This window comes from Echeneis naucrates, chromosome 20, assembly GCF_900963305.1.
Source record: "Echeneis naucrates chromosome 20, fEcheNa1.1, whole genome shotgun sequence".
NCBI lineage: Eukaryota > Metazoa > Chordata > Actinopteri > Carangiformes > Echeneidae > Echeneis > Echeneis naucrates.
Window position 1 is genome coordinate 7779594 of NC_042530.1, and position 17758 is coordinate 7797351.

At 42.2% G+C, this 17758-nt stretch overlaps 2 protein-coding genes and 3 non-coding genes across 5 annotated transcripts; 4 read left to right on the forward strand and 1 right to left on the reverse strand.

The window, feature by feature from the left end:
* Window positions 1-1053: 1053 nt before the first annotated feature.
* rdh10a (retinol dehydrogenase 10a) lies at window positions 1054-12046 on the reverse strand. Its single transcript, XM_029528743.1, has 6 exons — window positions 11512-12046; window positions 10876-11111; window positions 4545-4643; window positions 3264-3409; window positions 2657-2788; window positions 1054-2517 (listed from the first exon to the last, which is right to left on the reverse strand). The coding sequence occupies exons 1-6, from the start codon at window positions 11795-11797 to the stop codon at window positions 2394-2396; spliced, it is 1023 nt and encodes a 340-aa protein (XP_029384603.1). The 5' UTR covers window positions 11798-12046; the 3' UTR covers window positions 1054-2393.
* A 1874-nt stretch (window positions 12047-13920) lies between these two features.
* Window positions 13921-17750, forward strand: rpl7 (ribosomal protein L7). The gene is made up of 7 exons (XM_029528862.1): window positions 13921-13967; window positions 14457-14556; window positions 14656-14822; window positions 15395-15532; window positions 16767-16876; window positions 17202-17417; window positions 17708-17750. The coding sequence occupies exons 1-6, from the start codon at window positions 13954-13956 to the stop codon at window positions 17408-17410; spliced, it is 738 nt and encodes a 245-aa protein (XP_029384722.1). The 5' UTR covers window positions 13921-13953; the 3' UTR covers window positions 17411-17417; window positions 17708-17750.
* On the forward strand, window positions 15669-15759 carry LOC115061384 (small nucleolar SNORD12/SNORD106). Its single transcript, XR_003842329.1, has one exon. It is a non-coding gene; the product is annotated as a small nucleolar SNORD12/SNORD106 (small nucleolar RNA).
* Window positions 17022-17111, forward strand: LOC115061385 (small nucleolar SNORD12/SNORD106). Its single transcript, XR_003842330.1, has one exon. It is a non-coding gene; the product is annotated as a small nucleolar SNORD12/SNORD106 (small nucleolar RNA).
* Window positions 17454-17546, forward strand: LOC115061382 (small nucleolar SNORD12/SNORD106). Its single transcript, XR_003842328.1, has one exon. It is a non-coding gene; the product is annotated as a small nucleolar SNORD12/SNORD106 (small nucleolar RNA).
* Window positions 17751-17758: the final 8 nt, after the last annotated feature.

The window sequence follows — 17758 nt, forward strand, 5'->3', positions numbered from 1 at the left end:
CAACCAACAACCTGATTTCAAACCTACTTTTTCAGAGCTCCCTTCAGACTCAACAACAGCCATGCAAAGCTTCTAAGTTCAGGATATGAGCAGCACTTTCAGTTTATAAAATCCCCCAAATCTTCTCACCAGACAAACACACAAACAACTCAGCTGTATGAGCATGTGATTATAAAATCTAGGTCATGCTATCTTAATGTGATGCTCTGCTGACACCAATAATGAAGTGTTTGTCTCTCCCATCTCTGAGAATGAGAACTGTTCACCCTTGTTGCTCCCCACCGTCTCAGTGGTGTAGGCAGTTTTAATGCCGGTGAGCACCTTTCATGGGTGGTGTCACCAACCACTGGCCCACCCTCGCCCATCCTTATTCTCTCTGTATCAAGCTGAATGATAATAGTGGAGGTTGTAGTGGATAATAGCACTTCTGACCCAAACCTAACCTTTCTGTTACAGCATGACAATTTTCTGTATCCCCTTTCTTTTTTAGTTGTTTACAATGTGACATGCTTGACTTTTAGGCACACGAAAGATCACGTCTGCTTGTGTGAACATTCACTATGATATTTGCTTACAAAGGCGAATGGCTCTTGCCCTCTTTAGCCAACACCCATATCTAAAGGTTGCCTGACTCATGTGTGATACAATATGGGAAGACCGATATGATACTAGTGACTAGAGTAGTGGTTAAAAGAAGAAAGAGCTGGGTGGGTGTTCTTTCAACAATGAGAATTGTTTCCAAGATGACCGTCAGGATTGCAGAAGATCCTCTTTTCTGTCACTCACTGCAGTGAGTCACAGTATTAGATGTACAGCAGGCATGTTTCTGTTGAGTAACGGTTTCATTTTAGCTCTAAATTTAGGGTTTGCTGCGCAATGGTTTTCCCCTCTCGCTTCTTTTTCTTTAAAATCAGTCAGATGACACCATGTAATAATCTAAATCACTTTATTAATTTAAGTTAGGTAGAGACACTAAACATTGGAACCACATTTGCTCGGTTATGGAGCAGTCTTCAGAAAAAAGAAAAAAAAAAAAAAAAAAAAAAAGGCTTATGTCATACTGTCAAAAAAAAAAGGCAAAAATTAAGAGGTAGAGAATTTAGGCTCATCACTGTGACTAGAGGAATGATGCCTATTGGAATGTAGTTGAAAGTCAAAAACGCTTTGTCATCCCAAAGGTATATAAAATATTCATAAACCAAATATTGTAGAGACAGCCATTTTGGGATATTGGGGTATTCACAACATTTAAACATTTACATTTCACTTTAACTGTACACAGTGGACAGGAGCATTAAAGTGTTACTTTGGAAATAAAAATGGAAAACACATTTCACTCAACCACACATCAGTGTTGGGACAGCGGTTTGCCTGGATTTACAGTCTTTGTCAGGATTTTTTCTTCTTTATTAAACAAATAATATCGGAAACATAAATTTACAATATTAACACCACAGAGCCTGAAAATAAAGATGAGAGAGAAATAAAAATGTATTTCCTCTCAGTTTCTCCCAAAGCAGTACACTCTGAATGCCAGTTCAACCAAGGACACTGAATCCCTCATTTACATTTCATTTGAGAGGTTAGTCAATAAAGACCTGAAATAAGTGGACCGTTAAGGGACACTGTTGAGTGTCATTACACTGGAAACGCCTTTGATTTAAAAATCAGCCACAATCTCGACTTTAAATGTCCTACTTGGAATGCATAGACTTCATTTTTCAACATGACACGTCTGAAACGCATTACCAAATGGAAAATATGGTAAAAATTAAATTGTGAAATGTTTGATTATTTTAAATAGTAAACGCTAGAATCCGTGCCGTAAAGGCCACAAACCAATTTCCTGACCTGCTGAAGAGACTGTGTGTGGGAGAGGTTGGTAGATTGACTGGCTGTGTTGAACCTACACAGAATGCTGGCAGTGTAGAGAAAAATCTGAAATTACAGTGCATGTCTACAAAAATAAAATATAAGTGAAACAAACAAAAAAAAAAAAAAAAAAAAAGATTTACTGTTTGTACAGTAACATACTGTATATTTCCACAATGACACTAGATAAGGCTGGTGACTACATTATGTAAATAGTTAATTATTGGATATCTTTTCTGTATGATTTCAAAACTAGTGACATAGTATATAGATGTTGGTTTCTTTAAACAAACCTAAAAAAAAAAAAAAAAAAAGACAAAGTCAAATAAATCCTTTGTGTAGTACACAGCTTTCTTTGTTCCAGAGGAACAATATGGTAAACCTTTGCATTTACTCAATGCAAGTGCACCAGTCTAGATTCAGTCTTTTCATTCTTGCTTCTTCCACATTTTCATCCTCAGTGGTTGTTTCCTCATGCTTGCAGGTTTATGTGCCCCTGTTCGTATTACAAACAGCGCCCCCTAGATTCCATTCTTTGCCTCATTGTTGTTCATGGCCTCCTTTCTTTGAGCTAGGAAGGGGTACATGCACTTGTCGGCACCTAGGAACCGGTACATGCACACAATGGCCTCGAAGGGCAGGATGCTGCGAAGGCGAGACAGAGATAAGATTAGTGTCACCAGAAGTCACTGAGCATTTTACTATGAGCTGATGGAGCAAAAGACGTGAAAGAAAGGGGATGTAGAGCAGGAAAAAGGCTGTTAGATCGTAAGAAGCGGCTCACCTTTTCATGAAGTTGACCATATAGACGATGCGAGGTGTGCAAATCATGGGCTGGTCAGTGAGGATGGCCCTCATGGCCTGTTTAACGCAGAACTCTGGCTTGAGCGGAGGCAGGAAAGGCTCAATCTCTTTCCTGAAGGAGCAGAAAAAAGAAGACCCAGATTGAAAATGTACATTTGATGAATTTATTTAATTTCAGCTAAACTTTAAAGAGCCAGAGTCAGAGGAACAGCTCCACAGTCAAGAGTAAAGCTGGAGGATGTGCCGCCTGCTGACTGTAGCCATCAAACAAAGTGAGCACTATTAGAGAAGCTGGGGGGGTTCAGACCAGGTGCACCTGTTGGGGGACGCTTTCCCCAGGGAAAGTCGCCCTCTTTGTTTAAGCAGAGCACTGACCGGTTCAATACAAGTGACTTTTTAATGCAGCCTCACAAAACTGAAACTGTCAGCTGCTGCTTTGAAGTTCAAAAGGTGTTTGTGAGGCAATTTCATACGGTGAAAATTACAGATGACAAACTCTTCCCAGGTGCAAGGAGAGAAAGAAAAAAAAAAAAAAAGAATGGCATGTACAAAAACAATTAGAGTGGGTGGCGTGCATTGAAACTAACCTTATCCTGCAGCCTTTGAACATTCCTGTATCGACCAGGTAAGGGCACACCAGAGTCATGTTGATGCCATCCTTCTCTGAGGCCTTCAGCTCATGGCTCAGTGACTCGTGGAACCCGATGGCACCGAATTTACTGGCGCAGTAATCCTAAAGGGAATAAAGAGAGAACAGGTTACTCCTGTAAAACTCTGCCCCTGCCCGCACCCAGGAACCACAGAACATTATCAAACATGCCCTGTGGGCACAGAGGTCTCTCCTTGCTGTTAATGATACAGCCACAAAAACCCGAGCAAGGCCGTCCGCTGCTCTACGGTTTCATTAGCATTCTTCTCCCGTGCATCAGGAGACTGCTCGGCTTGGTGGGAAGGTTTTGATGTGGTTCGCCGTGGAAATAATCTTTAAAAAAAAGGTTTGAGCAAACACAGATGCATGTTGATAAACACGGGGAGGATAAAAAGATTCAAATGGGCCCACATGACAAGCGAGGGCTTTGGTTCCCTGAAATTAATGCGTGCGTCTGAAATCCCATTCAAGGCAATTCCAGGAAGCACAATACGTTAACAAAAACTGACTACACCTCACTCTCTTTGAAGGGAGACTTAATCATTATGGATGAATGCTTTTACAACAAAAGCAAACGTGCAGCTATAAAAACAAAGGCAAATGGAGTAGTAGTCCCCACAGACTGGCTCAAAATGACACCGTTCTCCGCTTCAGAGATAAATGAGAACTCTGTTCTCTGAAATAGTGAAATAAAACCTAGGAGGGCCACCGAGTCCAAACCCGCTGTGGCTATGGAGATAAATGACTTCACTAGATATTTTAATATGCATTTAAATAACAAAAAGAATCTATACTGAGGAAGAATTTATATGGATAAATTAAAAAAAAAAAAAAAAAAAAACTATAGGAAGGAAAAACCAAAACTTTTATTCGATGAAAGCTGCTGTGAGCTGAATACTGAGTGAGCACCGAGTTGTTCACAAAGCAGTGATGAAGATGTCTCTGTCCCTTGGGGAGCTGTCAGCTCATTCTGGCCCCAGGGCCAGAGCCCCATAGGGGCCCCACACCCCCACTGCTGCAGATAGAGGAATCCATAAGAGGCTCCCCAACGCTCATCTGTGTCCCTTAATTTAACGGGTGGAGGGACAACTAGAGAAAGGGGGCCTAACCTCCCCCGGCTCAGTGTGCTAGCTGGCATGCTGATGGTTTTGGAGAGCAGCACTGGTTTTTGATGGTGGGAACGATGGGATGTGTATGTGTTGTTGTGTATGATACTAACCTCCACTCCAGCTGTGCTGAATAAACCCAGAGAGCTGGCAACCGTCACAATGTGACCATGATTCAGCTCCAGCATCTTGGGGAGAAACGCCTTGGTGGTCTGGGGGAAGGACAGAAGAGACAGAAGGGCAAAAGGGAAAAAAAGGAGGAAGGTTAGTTCACTTGTGCAGTTTGTCTGTGCCAAAGCCCTTTGATCCTCTCTGCTTCCCTCTCGTTCCCCCATCTGTTTCTGCCTCTTCTCCATGGTGATGCAGAGAGAGGCGTCTGAATGAGAATTCATAACACACACAAAAAAAAAAAAAAAAAAAAAAAAAACGCGGGTAGGGAGGGGGACTCCACATTGGAGGTGCAGTATTATTTACATTCATAAACACCATTTAAGTCATTCTCCTCTGTGGCAGCTGTGAATAAGTCAGGGAGGAGAGTGATGGAGGTTTCCCCTCTACAGGTAGTCAGTGAACAAACAGGGATGAGGTGTGTGTGCTGCTGTACACTCTGTTCTTTTCCCACACAGATCTGGTACCCGTCGTCGGGCCTGGCTCTAAAGAGTTGGTGACAACACCAATCATAGGCCTCCGTTCACTCAACACTTCCAACAATACAATTCAGCCCATCATCTAATCCTCGCAGCCTCACGCCCAGCCCAAGCAGCAGTCGGCAGAACGATCTGAGGCGGATGAGGCTGGAGATGAAAGAGTTTCACCACAGTGCCACGTGAGAGCCTGAGCGGTTCCACCAGCCCGTCCGACAATAGCTAGTGAGGTGAAGAGAAGAGCAACACCAGGAGCAGATTCAGTGGGTTACACTTGATTAACCTACAGATACATTCCTCATTGTGCCTGACTGCCAGACACAGTGTGAGCCAATCAGCAGGTGTAACATGTGACAGCGCTGATAGGAACTGACCAATCACTCTCCCTGTAGGAGGCCTACAAACGCCCGGCAGGCCTTTTCTTAGCAGCAAAACGACATCTATTCAAGTCCAATGTGTGCTACCATAGTGATAAACAATGCATAGAGCCTACAACACTCACTTTAAATGTCACTAAGGTTACAAAACACTCTGGGAAACTATATTTTATAACGAGATTCCCAACACTGCCGCAACTGTTATTGGATAAGTTTGATAATTACAGTATGTTGAAATTTAATTACGGCCAATTTTAATGAATAAAAACACTCATCCTCTGCTGGTTGCAGTTTGTAGTGTAAAATATGGTACCTAGAGTTTGTAAAATATCACCTCAGGCTTTGGAAAATTGGGGTTAGCATTTCTTGTTATGTTTGACAGTTTCATTCCTACTTTCCGATTATTTTTGTGGTTATATAAATGAAAGGTAGCGTTTTTATTGCCGGGTACAGTGTGTAAGCCCAGCCAGAGAAATGATTCAGGCTCCTTTGTAAACATTTACTTGAGGGGAGCAGAGCTGAGAGAGCATGGTACCACGTAGTACAGCCATGAAACCGCTGGCAGGGGAGGAGAAGCCTCATTAAAACTGCACACAGAGATTAACTGCATCAGACCTACTGACTTCTAGTGGAACCTCTGAAAGGCTTTATGTCTTTCTCCTCGTTTTGTGAGATAAATGAAACTGGAAGCAATAAGTCAAGTCTGTGCAGGGGAAGGCTGGTTCGGGAAGGTGACGTCATTCTGATGGAAGATTGTTCGATAGGCAGGTAGAGTATAACTGATCTGACTCAGCTTCAAACATCTGCATTTTCACAGAACAGAAATCTTGAAGCAGCTGCAAAATGTTCAACTCATCGAACGATGGGGCCCAAAGAGAGGCAGCGAAAGAGCACAAGCCCTCTGCGAGCCAGAATGGCAGTGGCATGAGGAAGGGAGTTGCGTGCAAATGAAGCATTAACTTAAAATATGCCCATACCTGACCTGAGCCAAACTTTCCCCACTCCTAGCACGGAACGACTTGATCAGGCCCAATATTCTACAGCTGAGGCCAACACTCAGATTCAACCAGACAATTTTGCTGAGTGGTCTGAAAATAACTGGAAGTGATCGAGGGGTGGGGGCCGATTCCTTCAGCTGGAGGACGGCGCTAAACGTGACCAACCGTCCTTTCCTGCTCCCACCCTCCAGTGATGTTCTGCTTCTCATGGCAGCTCTGGCATGCGGGTATGACCCTCGCCGACCTCCCAGACACAAAATGTGTGAAGGCAACGAGGGGCTCGTGTCTTACATCAGAGCTGCCGTAATTGGGTCTCAACGCTCCCTTGTTACGCTAAATTACCCGCTGACACAGCCGGGCCTCCTTGGCCTATGAGGATGTGCCCTGCCCATTGCACCCCCTAATTGGTGTGTGCCCCCAGGAGCATTTAAGGCACACAAAGCTTCTTGCAGCTGGGGTGTCAGGCTGTATTAGTGCTAGTATCTGACCAACAGGAATATGAACAAAATATTGGCCTTTGTGAAGGGCCAGATGGCCATTTAATTGGGCTGACTTCTCCCAGGACAAGAGGACGATGGGGAGAGAGGGAGAAAGGCCAGGAGCCCGTCTGATCCTATACCAGATCGTGGAATTTGAGTGGGTCGGGTTTAGTGGTCATCTGGGACGATGGATGCAGATCAGTCACATTGTGGTGGCTACACACTGAACTAATCCAACAGTTGACTAAACCCCCTGCTGACTGTGACACTTGCATCCACTTTACCTAGAAAGCAGAGGAAGTGCCATCAAGTTACTGGAAACATGATACAATAGTCCGATAATACAATGCAGTGAGTAAACTAAAAATTAAATATATCCAAAAAACTACTATATCTTGGTCAGATTTCTGCTGAGCATTTGCTTAAAAAAAGTTGGTGTCTTCAGGCTTTGAACTCTGGCTTGTGAATCTTTACTTAAGTCTGTAGAATGGTTTTGTCTGTCTGGCTTTGTCTAATCCATTATATGAAGTGTTTTACTATACTATGAGGTTTTTTTGGATGTTACACCTGTTACACCAGTTCTGTGAAGCCATTTTTCTGCCTCTAAAATGTTAGGACAGTGGTTGTCACCCGATGAAGAAGCATCTGCGTTTATCGGCTAAAACAAGACGTTTCTAACAACAAATGGTATTTTCACTGTATAGTAACAGAGCAACAAGAAGAGGGTCGTGCCCTAGTCCCATCCATGAATGTCCAACAGGTGCATGTTAAGGGAGCGGCCCAACATGGGAGAACTCATGGCTGAGGAGGAGTACAGGTGCACGAGGCCGGAGGAGGGGCCCATATAAAACCAGTCAAGTAGGACCCTTCTGCCTGGCTGCTTCCTTTCTCTGGCTGCAGCAGGAATGCAGCCTGCGGAACTTGGCTCCTGTCGCCTGGCATCTTGTCAAGCTGATCCACAGACAAGAAACCAATTGTCAGATAAAGTGGGTCAGCAGCAGCTTACCATTACCCTCTCGCCTCGCCTGTGGATGGGATGGCACTGCCTTCCTTCCTCTTTTCTTTCCTCTGCTCTTTTCCCGCCACGGCACTGTCAAGTGTGTGGCGGGTTCATGTCATTGTGCAAGAGGCTGGATTTCCACAAGAGGGGGAACTACCGCTTAGTGTTCAGCTGTTGGATAACCAGCTCAAGATGCTGAAGATTATTTTTTTCTTTTTTTATAAATATCATTCCACAAGACACACAGTGATCCTCAAACAAACTCTGGTGACACTTAGAGTATAAATGACCGCACATTCCCCATCCCAAACCAGATGACTAAAACTGAGCCTCAAATATCACAAATTGCCAGCTGGACTAATCAAAGCATCAGACAAATTGAACATGATGACCCCCTGCCTCATAAAAACCTCAAGGGAGCAAGGGACTGAATCATAGTGTGTGTGTGTGTGTGTGTGTGTGTGTGTGTGTGTGTGTGTGTGTGGTAGAACCGGATGAACAGAGCTGGCCTCCATGACTCCAATGCAGCTGCACCCACTGCCTCCAAATCAGGTTGGGAGGAGCCAGAGGGGCCTGTGGAAGGAGGACTGAAGTGTGGATTCTAAGCTGGCAGACATACTATGATTACACTTCCTCTTCTGCGTGTCTCCATCACTGCCCCAGTCCCACTACACTGTCCAACAAAGGAAAACGCACCAAATAAATATTTTCAGTGGGACATCTGGCTTTGACTACACGCCTTTTAACCCGTGGTGCATTTTTGATATTGGAGTCTTTGAACCTGCTGTCCTGTTGCTCTTGAGAAAATTTAATTTACTGGCTGGAATTACGGCTGGGTGGAGGCTGAGTTTTGCTTGTTGACAATGTTTCTCTGATGTCTCCTGGAATGGCCAAAGTCACGATGACGCAGGACAAGCTGAATAAAGATGAAGGCAACAAAAAAGAATGCATTGTAGGCTATTTATGTCGACTGCTGAAGCATTCAAAATGTAGGAAATTAAAAGCTTAGCAGCAGCATGAATTGTGAAGCAAGCAAACTTGCAAGGCCACTTCTGTGAACCGAAATAACAGGTCTGAGTGGATCCAATTTAATTTCTGTCTAAATGTTTAAAAAAAAAAGAGAGAGGGAGAAAATAGTCCTGTTTCATATTATTCATTTAGTCTCAGAATTCTGTCAAAGATCTTGAAAGCATGCAAGTCAACACACATGGCTTAGCTGTCACTTAAAGACATTGCATGACTAGGTCTAAACTGTGAGGATTTGTTGACTCACTACAATTTCAAAAACAGCTGGTCAAAAAAAGGAAAAAAAAAAAAAAGATGAAATCAAAGTGTTGTGGAATACACCACCTGCATGCAGCTCGGTGACTGTACAATGTTTACGTAAGAGGAAAATGGACAGGTCCCTGTTAGTCTAAGCTCTATTCATCTAAGCTTGTGTCTTTAATGAACCACATCCTCCATATTGGCCATTCATTAAGTACTTCTTTCATCTGCCCCTTCCCCCTCCCCTCCTGAAGGAACCACACTCTCCACAGAATAGAGCTCAGACCTCTGTTAAGAAGCCCAAATCTGCCACCCAACCACTGGATACTGACTCCAAATCCTGGATGCACAAAAAAAAAAAAAAAAAAAAAAGTAGCTGGCTAGCAGATGCACATGAATAGTTGAATGAAGCATCTGTGTTTCACTGACAACACAAGAGATTTTCATGCTCAATTAGTGAGCTTCAAATCACTGTTTTCATGCTATCAGTGAACGCATTTCTGTTAAAAAAAAAAAAAAAAAAAAAAAAAAAATTCTGCCAATGTCTCAAAATGATCATCATCCGCTTCACTTGACTCGCTGCTTAATATATTTGGACAAACACAATCAAAGATGAAACGGTCAATTCAGCGGCATGTAACTAGTCAAAGGACGCATTACCAATCCTCACAATTTACTCCACAGCAGGCGTTTGTACTAATTTAGCCAAAATCCCTACAATTATCCTACACGGATGGCTGTAGCCAAGCGAAGCAATCAATTCTCATTACTGGTTTATTTGGGATTGAGGACAGAGGCCTGACACTTAACCAGCTCTCAAGCCTATCAGTGGGGTTTCTGCTCTCATTGGATTTCTAATTGCTGTTGCAGGCTGCAACATTGTGTTTCCACACCCGCAAAACACACACAACACATACAAAAAAAAAAAAAAAAAAAAAAAAAAAAGAAAATAAAATAAAATGCTGTGATAGCACTTGGCCTATTTTAACACTGCAGCATATGCTTATCTAAAGCACAGCATATTCACTCCAACAACTCCACATAGCTTTTCTGATAAGTATTCACACACACACACACACACACACACACACACATATTAAAAAAAAAAAAAAGCACAAGGAACAGAGCCAGAGTAAAATCTGATACACAATTCACCCCCTGCCAACAAAATGTGGCAAGCTGATCTGAGACAGATCCAACCCATGAGGCCCCTGCTTCCATCACAGAAGTCAGATTTGTGCAGATCTGAGTGGCAAAGAGAGGAGAATGAAGGACTGACATACCACAGGGACCATCATTGATTGGTGCTGCTAAAGAGCAGCAGACGCAAGACTCAGAAAGCCAAACCCGTGACTTTCCTCTGGAAGAATTCATTCAAGTGGAGCGGAAATCTGCACACTCAACACAACTATTTATGGTCATATTTTGTCGATCCTTGGGGGAACACAAACACCCCTCTCTGACTCCTGACTTTGGCACATAAAAGGAAAAGATTATGAATAGGCATGCAAGACAGACTAGAAACATTCCTGTGAACCTGCCATCAAAGTAAACACATCTGATAACACTGTGCTCATGGAAACTGAGACACATATCAAACCATCATACTATAAGACCTAATATACTGGATCTACAAAGTGATTGAGTCTAACTCTTTTCAGCCAATCTTTAATAACTCACCCAGAAGTGTGCGTGGCAATTGACCACCATGGTACGCTCGATCAGTTCATCGGGGCACTCCAGGAGGTGATGGCCAGAAACGACACCCGCATTGTTGATCAGTATGTCCACCTCGCCCACCTCCCGACGCACCTTCTCGGCTGTAGAATACACACTCTCCCGCTTCCCCACATCACATACGTAAGTGTAGACCTGCGGCTGGAAAGGGGGCACCTCCTCCACCCCCCCAACAGGTCCTGTAGAGGAAAAGAAACAAACCAAACAAGTAAATCATCAATACATTTAATTGAAGTTAAATGAGACGGATGTTTTTTTTGTTTTGTTTTTTTAAGTGATGGTTTCAAACAGCCTCTCCATAGTTTGGTCTTCCACACTTTAAAAATAGAAGAGAGTTTCTGTGCAAATCCGCCTGCAAGGCGCCGCAAGCACGTCCGCGGATCTGGCCATGTGAAGCATTTCACGTGACAAATTCAACGTGTCTCCTGAAACAGGACCAGAAACAGCCCTGTGTCCTCCAGATACCAGAAAGAAACACATCTGAGGGACGTCAGACCATTTCGCTGAGCGTGCGTAAAAGCTGATCACATCCAAAATTGGAGCAAAAGAAGAAGAAGGGGGAAAAAAAAGCAGACTTACCGTCTTTGGTTATGGGAGTGTCCAGTTCATGGTAAATCTGCCGCACCATCTCCGCCGTTTCCTCGTTGCTTTGGCTGTTTATGTCCCATAAGACCAGTATCGCTCGTCTCCGGGCGAACTCCTTGGCAAAGAGCCGCCCGAGGCCGCTTCCAGCGCCGGTGATCACGCACACCTGTCCGGCCACGCTCTTCTCCTTGGGCCGCACGACCCATTTAGCCCCGGCGGTCACAAAAGCCCAGAGCACTTTTAAAATGACCACGAAGAACTCCGCAATAATGATCATCATCTTTGACCTGGTTCGCAGTCAGTCAGTCAGTCTGTGAGGAGCAGAAGACGCGCAGGGACCGATTCCCTCTGTGGTCACCCTGTTTGCAGCGGATCAAACCGAGCGGACACTCTGACGACGCGCTCTGTCTAAAGTCACCAGACAGGCTGAATGAAACTGAGCACAAGTTGAGTCCGGTTGGCAGTCGGACGGCCGGCTGCAGAGAGTTATGAGAAGCTGCTATGAACTGTGCCTCCTACTTCCTCTGCTTCCTCCACTCATCTCATCCTCAGCCGCATCTCACTCCCTATTTATTCAGTCCACCCATCACTGCTGGGTCCAATAGGACAGAGACTTGAGCGCCTGTTGGAATAAAGCGCCAGGTCTATATTGTACATTCAGAGGTGATGTAACCTGAAGCATTTTACTTAACACTAATGCACCCCCCCCCCCTTCTCTCCCTCTCTCTCCTAGAACAATCTGAGATGAGCTTCTCTTGTCCTTTGAAAGCTGCTGCTTGCATCTGTTTGGGCTTTTGTTCTTTTAAAACTAAAGTAATTGCTAATCAGAAATGTGGTTTACAATACCTCAAAGAAGAATGTGAGATTACACTGTGATTTATTTCATAAACAGTCTGGATATTTATATTAATCTATGCTATTTTTATTAAGGAAAGTTTTTTTAAGAGGATTTGGATTTTAAAAATATGTAACGCAATTACATTTATTTCTAGGTTTGTCAACAGAAATCGATTAATAATTTCTGACAGCCACTGATCAGGGCATGTTGTATAAGTCCGGCTCAATGCCCACCTATCCATAAAGCAAACAAAAAAAAACATCTTGTAAGAAACTGTAAGAACATCCAGATTACATATCATCCTTTTGAGGAGATCTATTAAACCTAAATCAAACGTCAATGTCACAGCATCTTTGTACCATTTATCGAAAGCGATAGGGATGGTGAAAGTGGATCGACAAATTAGGCTATGTACAGATTTGTAAAAAAAAAAAAAAAAAAAAAAAAAGAAAGAAAGAAAAGAAACAAACATACAAACAAACACAACCCCCCCCCCCCAAAAAAAAAAAAAAAACCACAACCAATTCTTACAAAGACTTTTTTTAAGTTAACGTTTGAATTATGCAACGTCATTATCAGAGTTTGATGCGTGATGGGCGTGTCCTGAGACACAATCCTCCGATCATCTAAATCCTTTACCAATCCCAAAAGCAGGAAAGGGATTAATTAATTAAAAGTCCTACATCGAAAAAGAAAAAACATTACATTTTAAGAGCAACAGTCAAAAGCAAAAGTAGATCTACTGCCAGACTGTTCAGTCAGTGTGGGGTTTCCTTTACTTTGGCAGAAAATTTCACCTGCTTTAAATGCAGAAAGTTTGGATATTTGCATGTAAAATTATACCTAAGAGATATTTAATAAATAATAAAAATGGCTTTAAAACAAAAAAAAAAAAAAACAAAACTCACTAAGCAGCATGGAAAAAGTAAAACATCGGTCTGACTGTGGACTCAAACTAAATGTGTATCTCTGCCATACACGGCCTGTAAACCCGGTGTGCTTTTTGTTGCTTTCATGTCCTGGCTGTGCAACACACAGCCTGTGTTTTACAACATAAAGCAGAGAAGGTGCTTTTCTTCCAGTCTGATCCAGGAGATCTCACTGAAAAGGTCAGCAAATGAAACTCTCCCCTACAAACGCTCCTGAGCTCTGCCGGCAAAGTGAAGTGTTTGCTCCCTCTGCCGGATCAGCTCCTGCATAACATCAGCTGTGGAAAAGGAAAAGTGCCGGTTGAAGTCACCGTCTGCGTTTTACTTTCACAACAAACTACAATAAAAAATGGCAACACCTAAAGTTTGTAGTTAGATCATTAGTTTTTTCCTTGTTGTTGAACTTGTTGCAGCACATTTCGAATAACATTAAAAATGACCAAAATAATGCACTGTAACCGTATCCAGTATTGAAGAAGTAAAAAGGAGAGGTGCATTGATTTAGTATTTTATTTTTACAAAAATATGATTGCGCTAAATCTAGAATAAATTATTATAATTATACAAAATTTGCCAATTAATCAGGCAGCTGGAAAGGCAGTCCGTGGGGTCCTAAATGCTTTAACTCACACATGCGCAAAGGAAAAATTCTCTTTCTCGGTGGACGCAATGGCGGACGCAGAGTGAGTGTCTGCCTCCGTGTTAAAATCTAAGCACATCCAGTGTTAGAATAGCTATATTTGTTAATTTTACATCGCACATGATGTATTGAGTTTATATATATCACAAATCTAGCAGCATTGTTTAGGATTGTTGTTCCTAATGGTTTTAAATGACTTCATGCTGGTTGTGTGTAGTCAGATGATGGAGTACAACATGGCTATCTCTGTAGCCTTCTGTTCGCATACCAAATGGCTATTTTCAACGTCAGTAGTGAAGACACAGCTCACTACGAAACGTTGGCGGCTTTCTGTGCTGCAGTAAAAGCTTTTTGATAATGTAGGTTTGTGTTAAAAGCGACCAACCGGCCAGTACGGAAGCCGCTAATAACAAGTTAGCAAGCTAACAGCTACGACCGCCAATGATGAAACGTTTCTGTTTAGGAAGTGAAGTGTGTCAGCATTTAATCGGTAGTATCAGTGTACTTATAAAACAGTGTAACCTTTCAACAGAAAAAAGGTTCCGGCGGTCCCTGAGAGCCTTTTGAAAAGGCGAAAGGCCTTCGCCATCATGAAGGCCACGCGTGTCAAGAAGATGCTGGCGGAGAAAAAGGTAACTTGCGATGTGACTCTTTAAAAGTACTGCTGTTGGAGCTGTAGACGTCAGTGATGTATGGCTGAGCATGTGAGGATGTACTTTTTGTTGTCATAGGCCCGCAAGACGACCAGGAAACTGATCTACAAGAGGGCTGAGAAGTACCACCAGGAGTACAGGCAGATGTACAGGCGTGAGATCCGCCTTGCTCGCACTGCTCGTAAAGTGGGAAACTACTATGTGCCAGCTGAACCCAAACTGGCCTTTGTCATCAGGATCAGAGGGTGAGTACACTCTGCTAGGCATCATTATCATCAGACTCAACACGGAGGGCTACATTTTACATGGATTGCATGGGTCTAATAATTCTTCATTGGCCTGCTTATGTACCATGCAGTTGCATGTGTACTTATTGGGAACTACTGAAACTCTAGTGATCAGGGGTGAACATCATCCCAAACTTGTGTTGTACTGTGGTGATACCTTGCTTGTTAGATCAAGCTTTTTGAAACAGCTCTATATTAAACAGCACATGTAGCTTGAATAAGGCATCTTTGTCATGGCAGGATAAACATTAACTGCTGCCAGTGGCATCCTAAATCAAAGGTAAAACTGGTATGGTGTCTTTAAGACAATCTCACTCAGCAGTACCTCAATGTGTTTAAAAAGGCAATCCATGTAAAAGTTGTGCTTCAGCTTGCGTGGTTTATGATGTATGCTCTTTCCCCGACTTATCGACTATGGTGAAACATATGTTTAAATAAGCCAATTATGATCTGAAACCACAAATAATGCAGACAATGGAAAACTGCGCTTTTAATTTGAATGCTAATGTCAATTGTCATTTATTTTTCAGTATCAACGGTGTCAGCCCCAAGGTCCGTAAAGTGCTGCAGCTGCTCCGTCTGCGACAGATCTTCAATGGTGTGTTCGTCAAATTGAACAAGGCTTCCATCAACATGCTCAGGATTGCTGAGCCTTACATTGCTTGGGGGTAAGGCTGTTACTGTTGGATGTAACTCATTTAGGGATAAATCTATTCTCATTGATGCAGAAATTCTGATGAATAGGAACTGGGATAAAGTAAGGAACAAATTGTTTTGGCAGAGACTAAGTGGATGCTCGTCTGGAATGTGGTTAATGATGCTGAACTTTTTTCCCCATCGTATCGACAATGGTGAATATTAACTGAAACTAAGCCAGTTTATCTGAAACCACATTTCATGACTTCACTGAATTAGATGAATGTAATTTTAAATACGGAATTGCAATCACATCTGGTAAACTGAAGTAAAGAATAATATCAGATACTTTGTCATAGATTGAGCAGTACTTTGTACGTGCTTTTTGTCTTAAACTGCTAATGAGCACTATAACCTTGTGTAGTGCAGGTAATGCTTTCCTTGATTATCTCAGCTGCCAGAGAGAGCTGTCACTTCCATTAAATGTGGGAAGCATGGCAACACAGAGGTGTAACTAATAGCTGTTTTATACCTGTTATTTGGTATTTTACTCTGCTTATTTCTGTTGTAAAATATTTAATTGCTTGGCCTTTACTGAAGAAATTGAGGATAAATCTGCCATTGTTATTGACATCCCTTAATATAGAAGACCTTAGTTGCCTTCTTACTTTTGTGAATCTGTAAGTCTTCTATATCTTGAATCTCTGTTTGTATGGTGAGAGAACTACAGTGCAGTTGGTTTGACATCCAAATGTGGATGTTTGTGCCTATGTGAGTGGTGCACATTACACACAGATTAACTGTAAATAGCTGTTCTTACTTTGAAGCTGGACGGTGACATGACATATTGTTGGTTGGAATATAAGACCAACAATATATCTGTGGCTGTTCATCAGGTGTAACCACCTGTGTTCACATTAATAAAACTGCTGAGCTGCTCTAATCCTCAGGCTTTTTTTTTTTAAACAAAGTTTTATTAAAAAACGCATGACATTTGATATCAGAAATGTCACGTTTTCAATAAGTAGTGTTGTAGTGAAATAATGATTGTCTTATTTTGAGACATAAAAGGTATTTGTACTAATTTCTCTCTTTGGAAACTTGTCAAATACCTTCTGTCTATTCTAACAGTTGATATGAATGATGAACATTAGTATAAATTCTCTAATCCTGGAAAGATATTACCTGTAGGCATGTCTGTGTTGTGAACTAAATGACTCTGACTTAATTTATCCTAATTTCATCATATGTAACCTGTTTCCTTAGATACCCCAACCTGAAGTCTGTGCGTGAGCTCATCTACAAGCGTGGCCATGGCAGAATGAGGAAGCAGCGTATTGCCCTCACAGACAACGATCTGGTGGAGAAGGCTCTTGGTAAGCCATCACACATCAATGAAGATGTCTGCTTTATCTGTAGGATTAACAGTATTATTCCTCATGAGGGAGTAATAAGTGGTTATGGGGTGTCCTTTCTCTTTGGTCTTGATAATGTTAAATATCAGATTAAGGCTTACTGCTGAATGTGGTTAATGATGCACACTTTTTTCCCCGTCTTATCGACTTTGCTGAGAAAACTGAAAACTAAGCCAGTTGTGTCTGAAACCACGTTGGCAGGCCATTGATTTTGATGGACCCCCCTGATTCTTTGCACTGGTAGAGATTAATTTATGCAGTTAAATTGCATAATTTTCATCTGCAGGCAAATATGGCATCATCTGTATCGAGGACCTCATCCATGAGATTTACACAGTTGGAAAGAACTTCAAGCCTGCCAACAACTTCCTGTGGCCCTTCAAACTGTCCTCACCACGTGGTGGTATGAACAAGAAGACCACGCACTTTGTGGAGGGAGGAGATGCTGGCAACAGGGAGGATCAGATCAACAGACTGATCAGGAGGATGAACTAAAGTTATGGTGAGTTGCAGGTCTAGAAATTGGTTTAAATCATTAGATGTGGTTAATGATGCATATTCTTTTTTCCCCATCTTATCGACTATGGTGAAAACCATCTGAAAATAAGCCAATAATGTCTGAAACCACATCTGAACTATTCAAATAGTTGACAAGTTTCCAAATCCACTTAACTTGAAACCCTCAAAAGTTGCTTTCATTCTTTTAAAACACAGGAAAACTATTATAATTCCTGAGATCTGGAATAAAAGGGACCAAAAAAGAAAGTTAAATTTGTCTCTTTTCTTTTTCAGGTTTTGAATGAACTAAAGGTGTACAATAAAACATTCAAAAAAATATCTTTG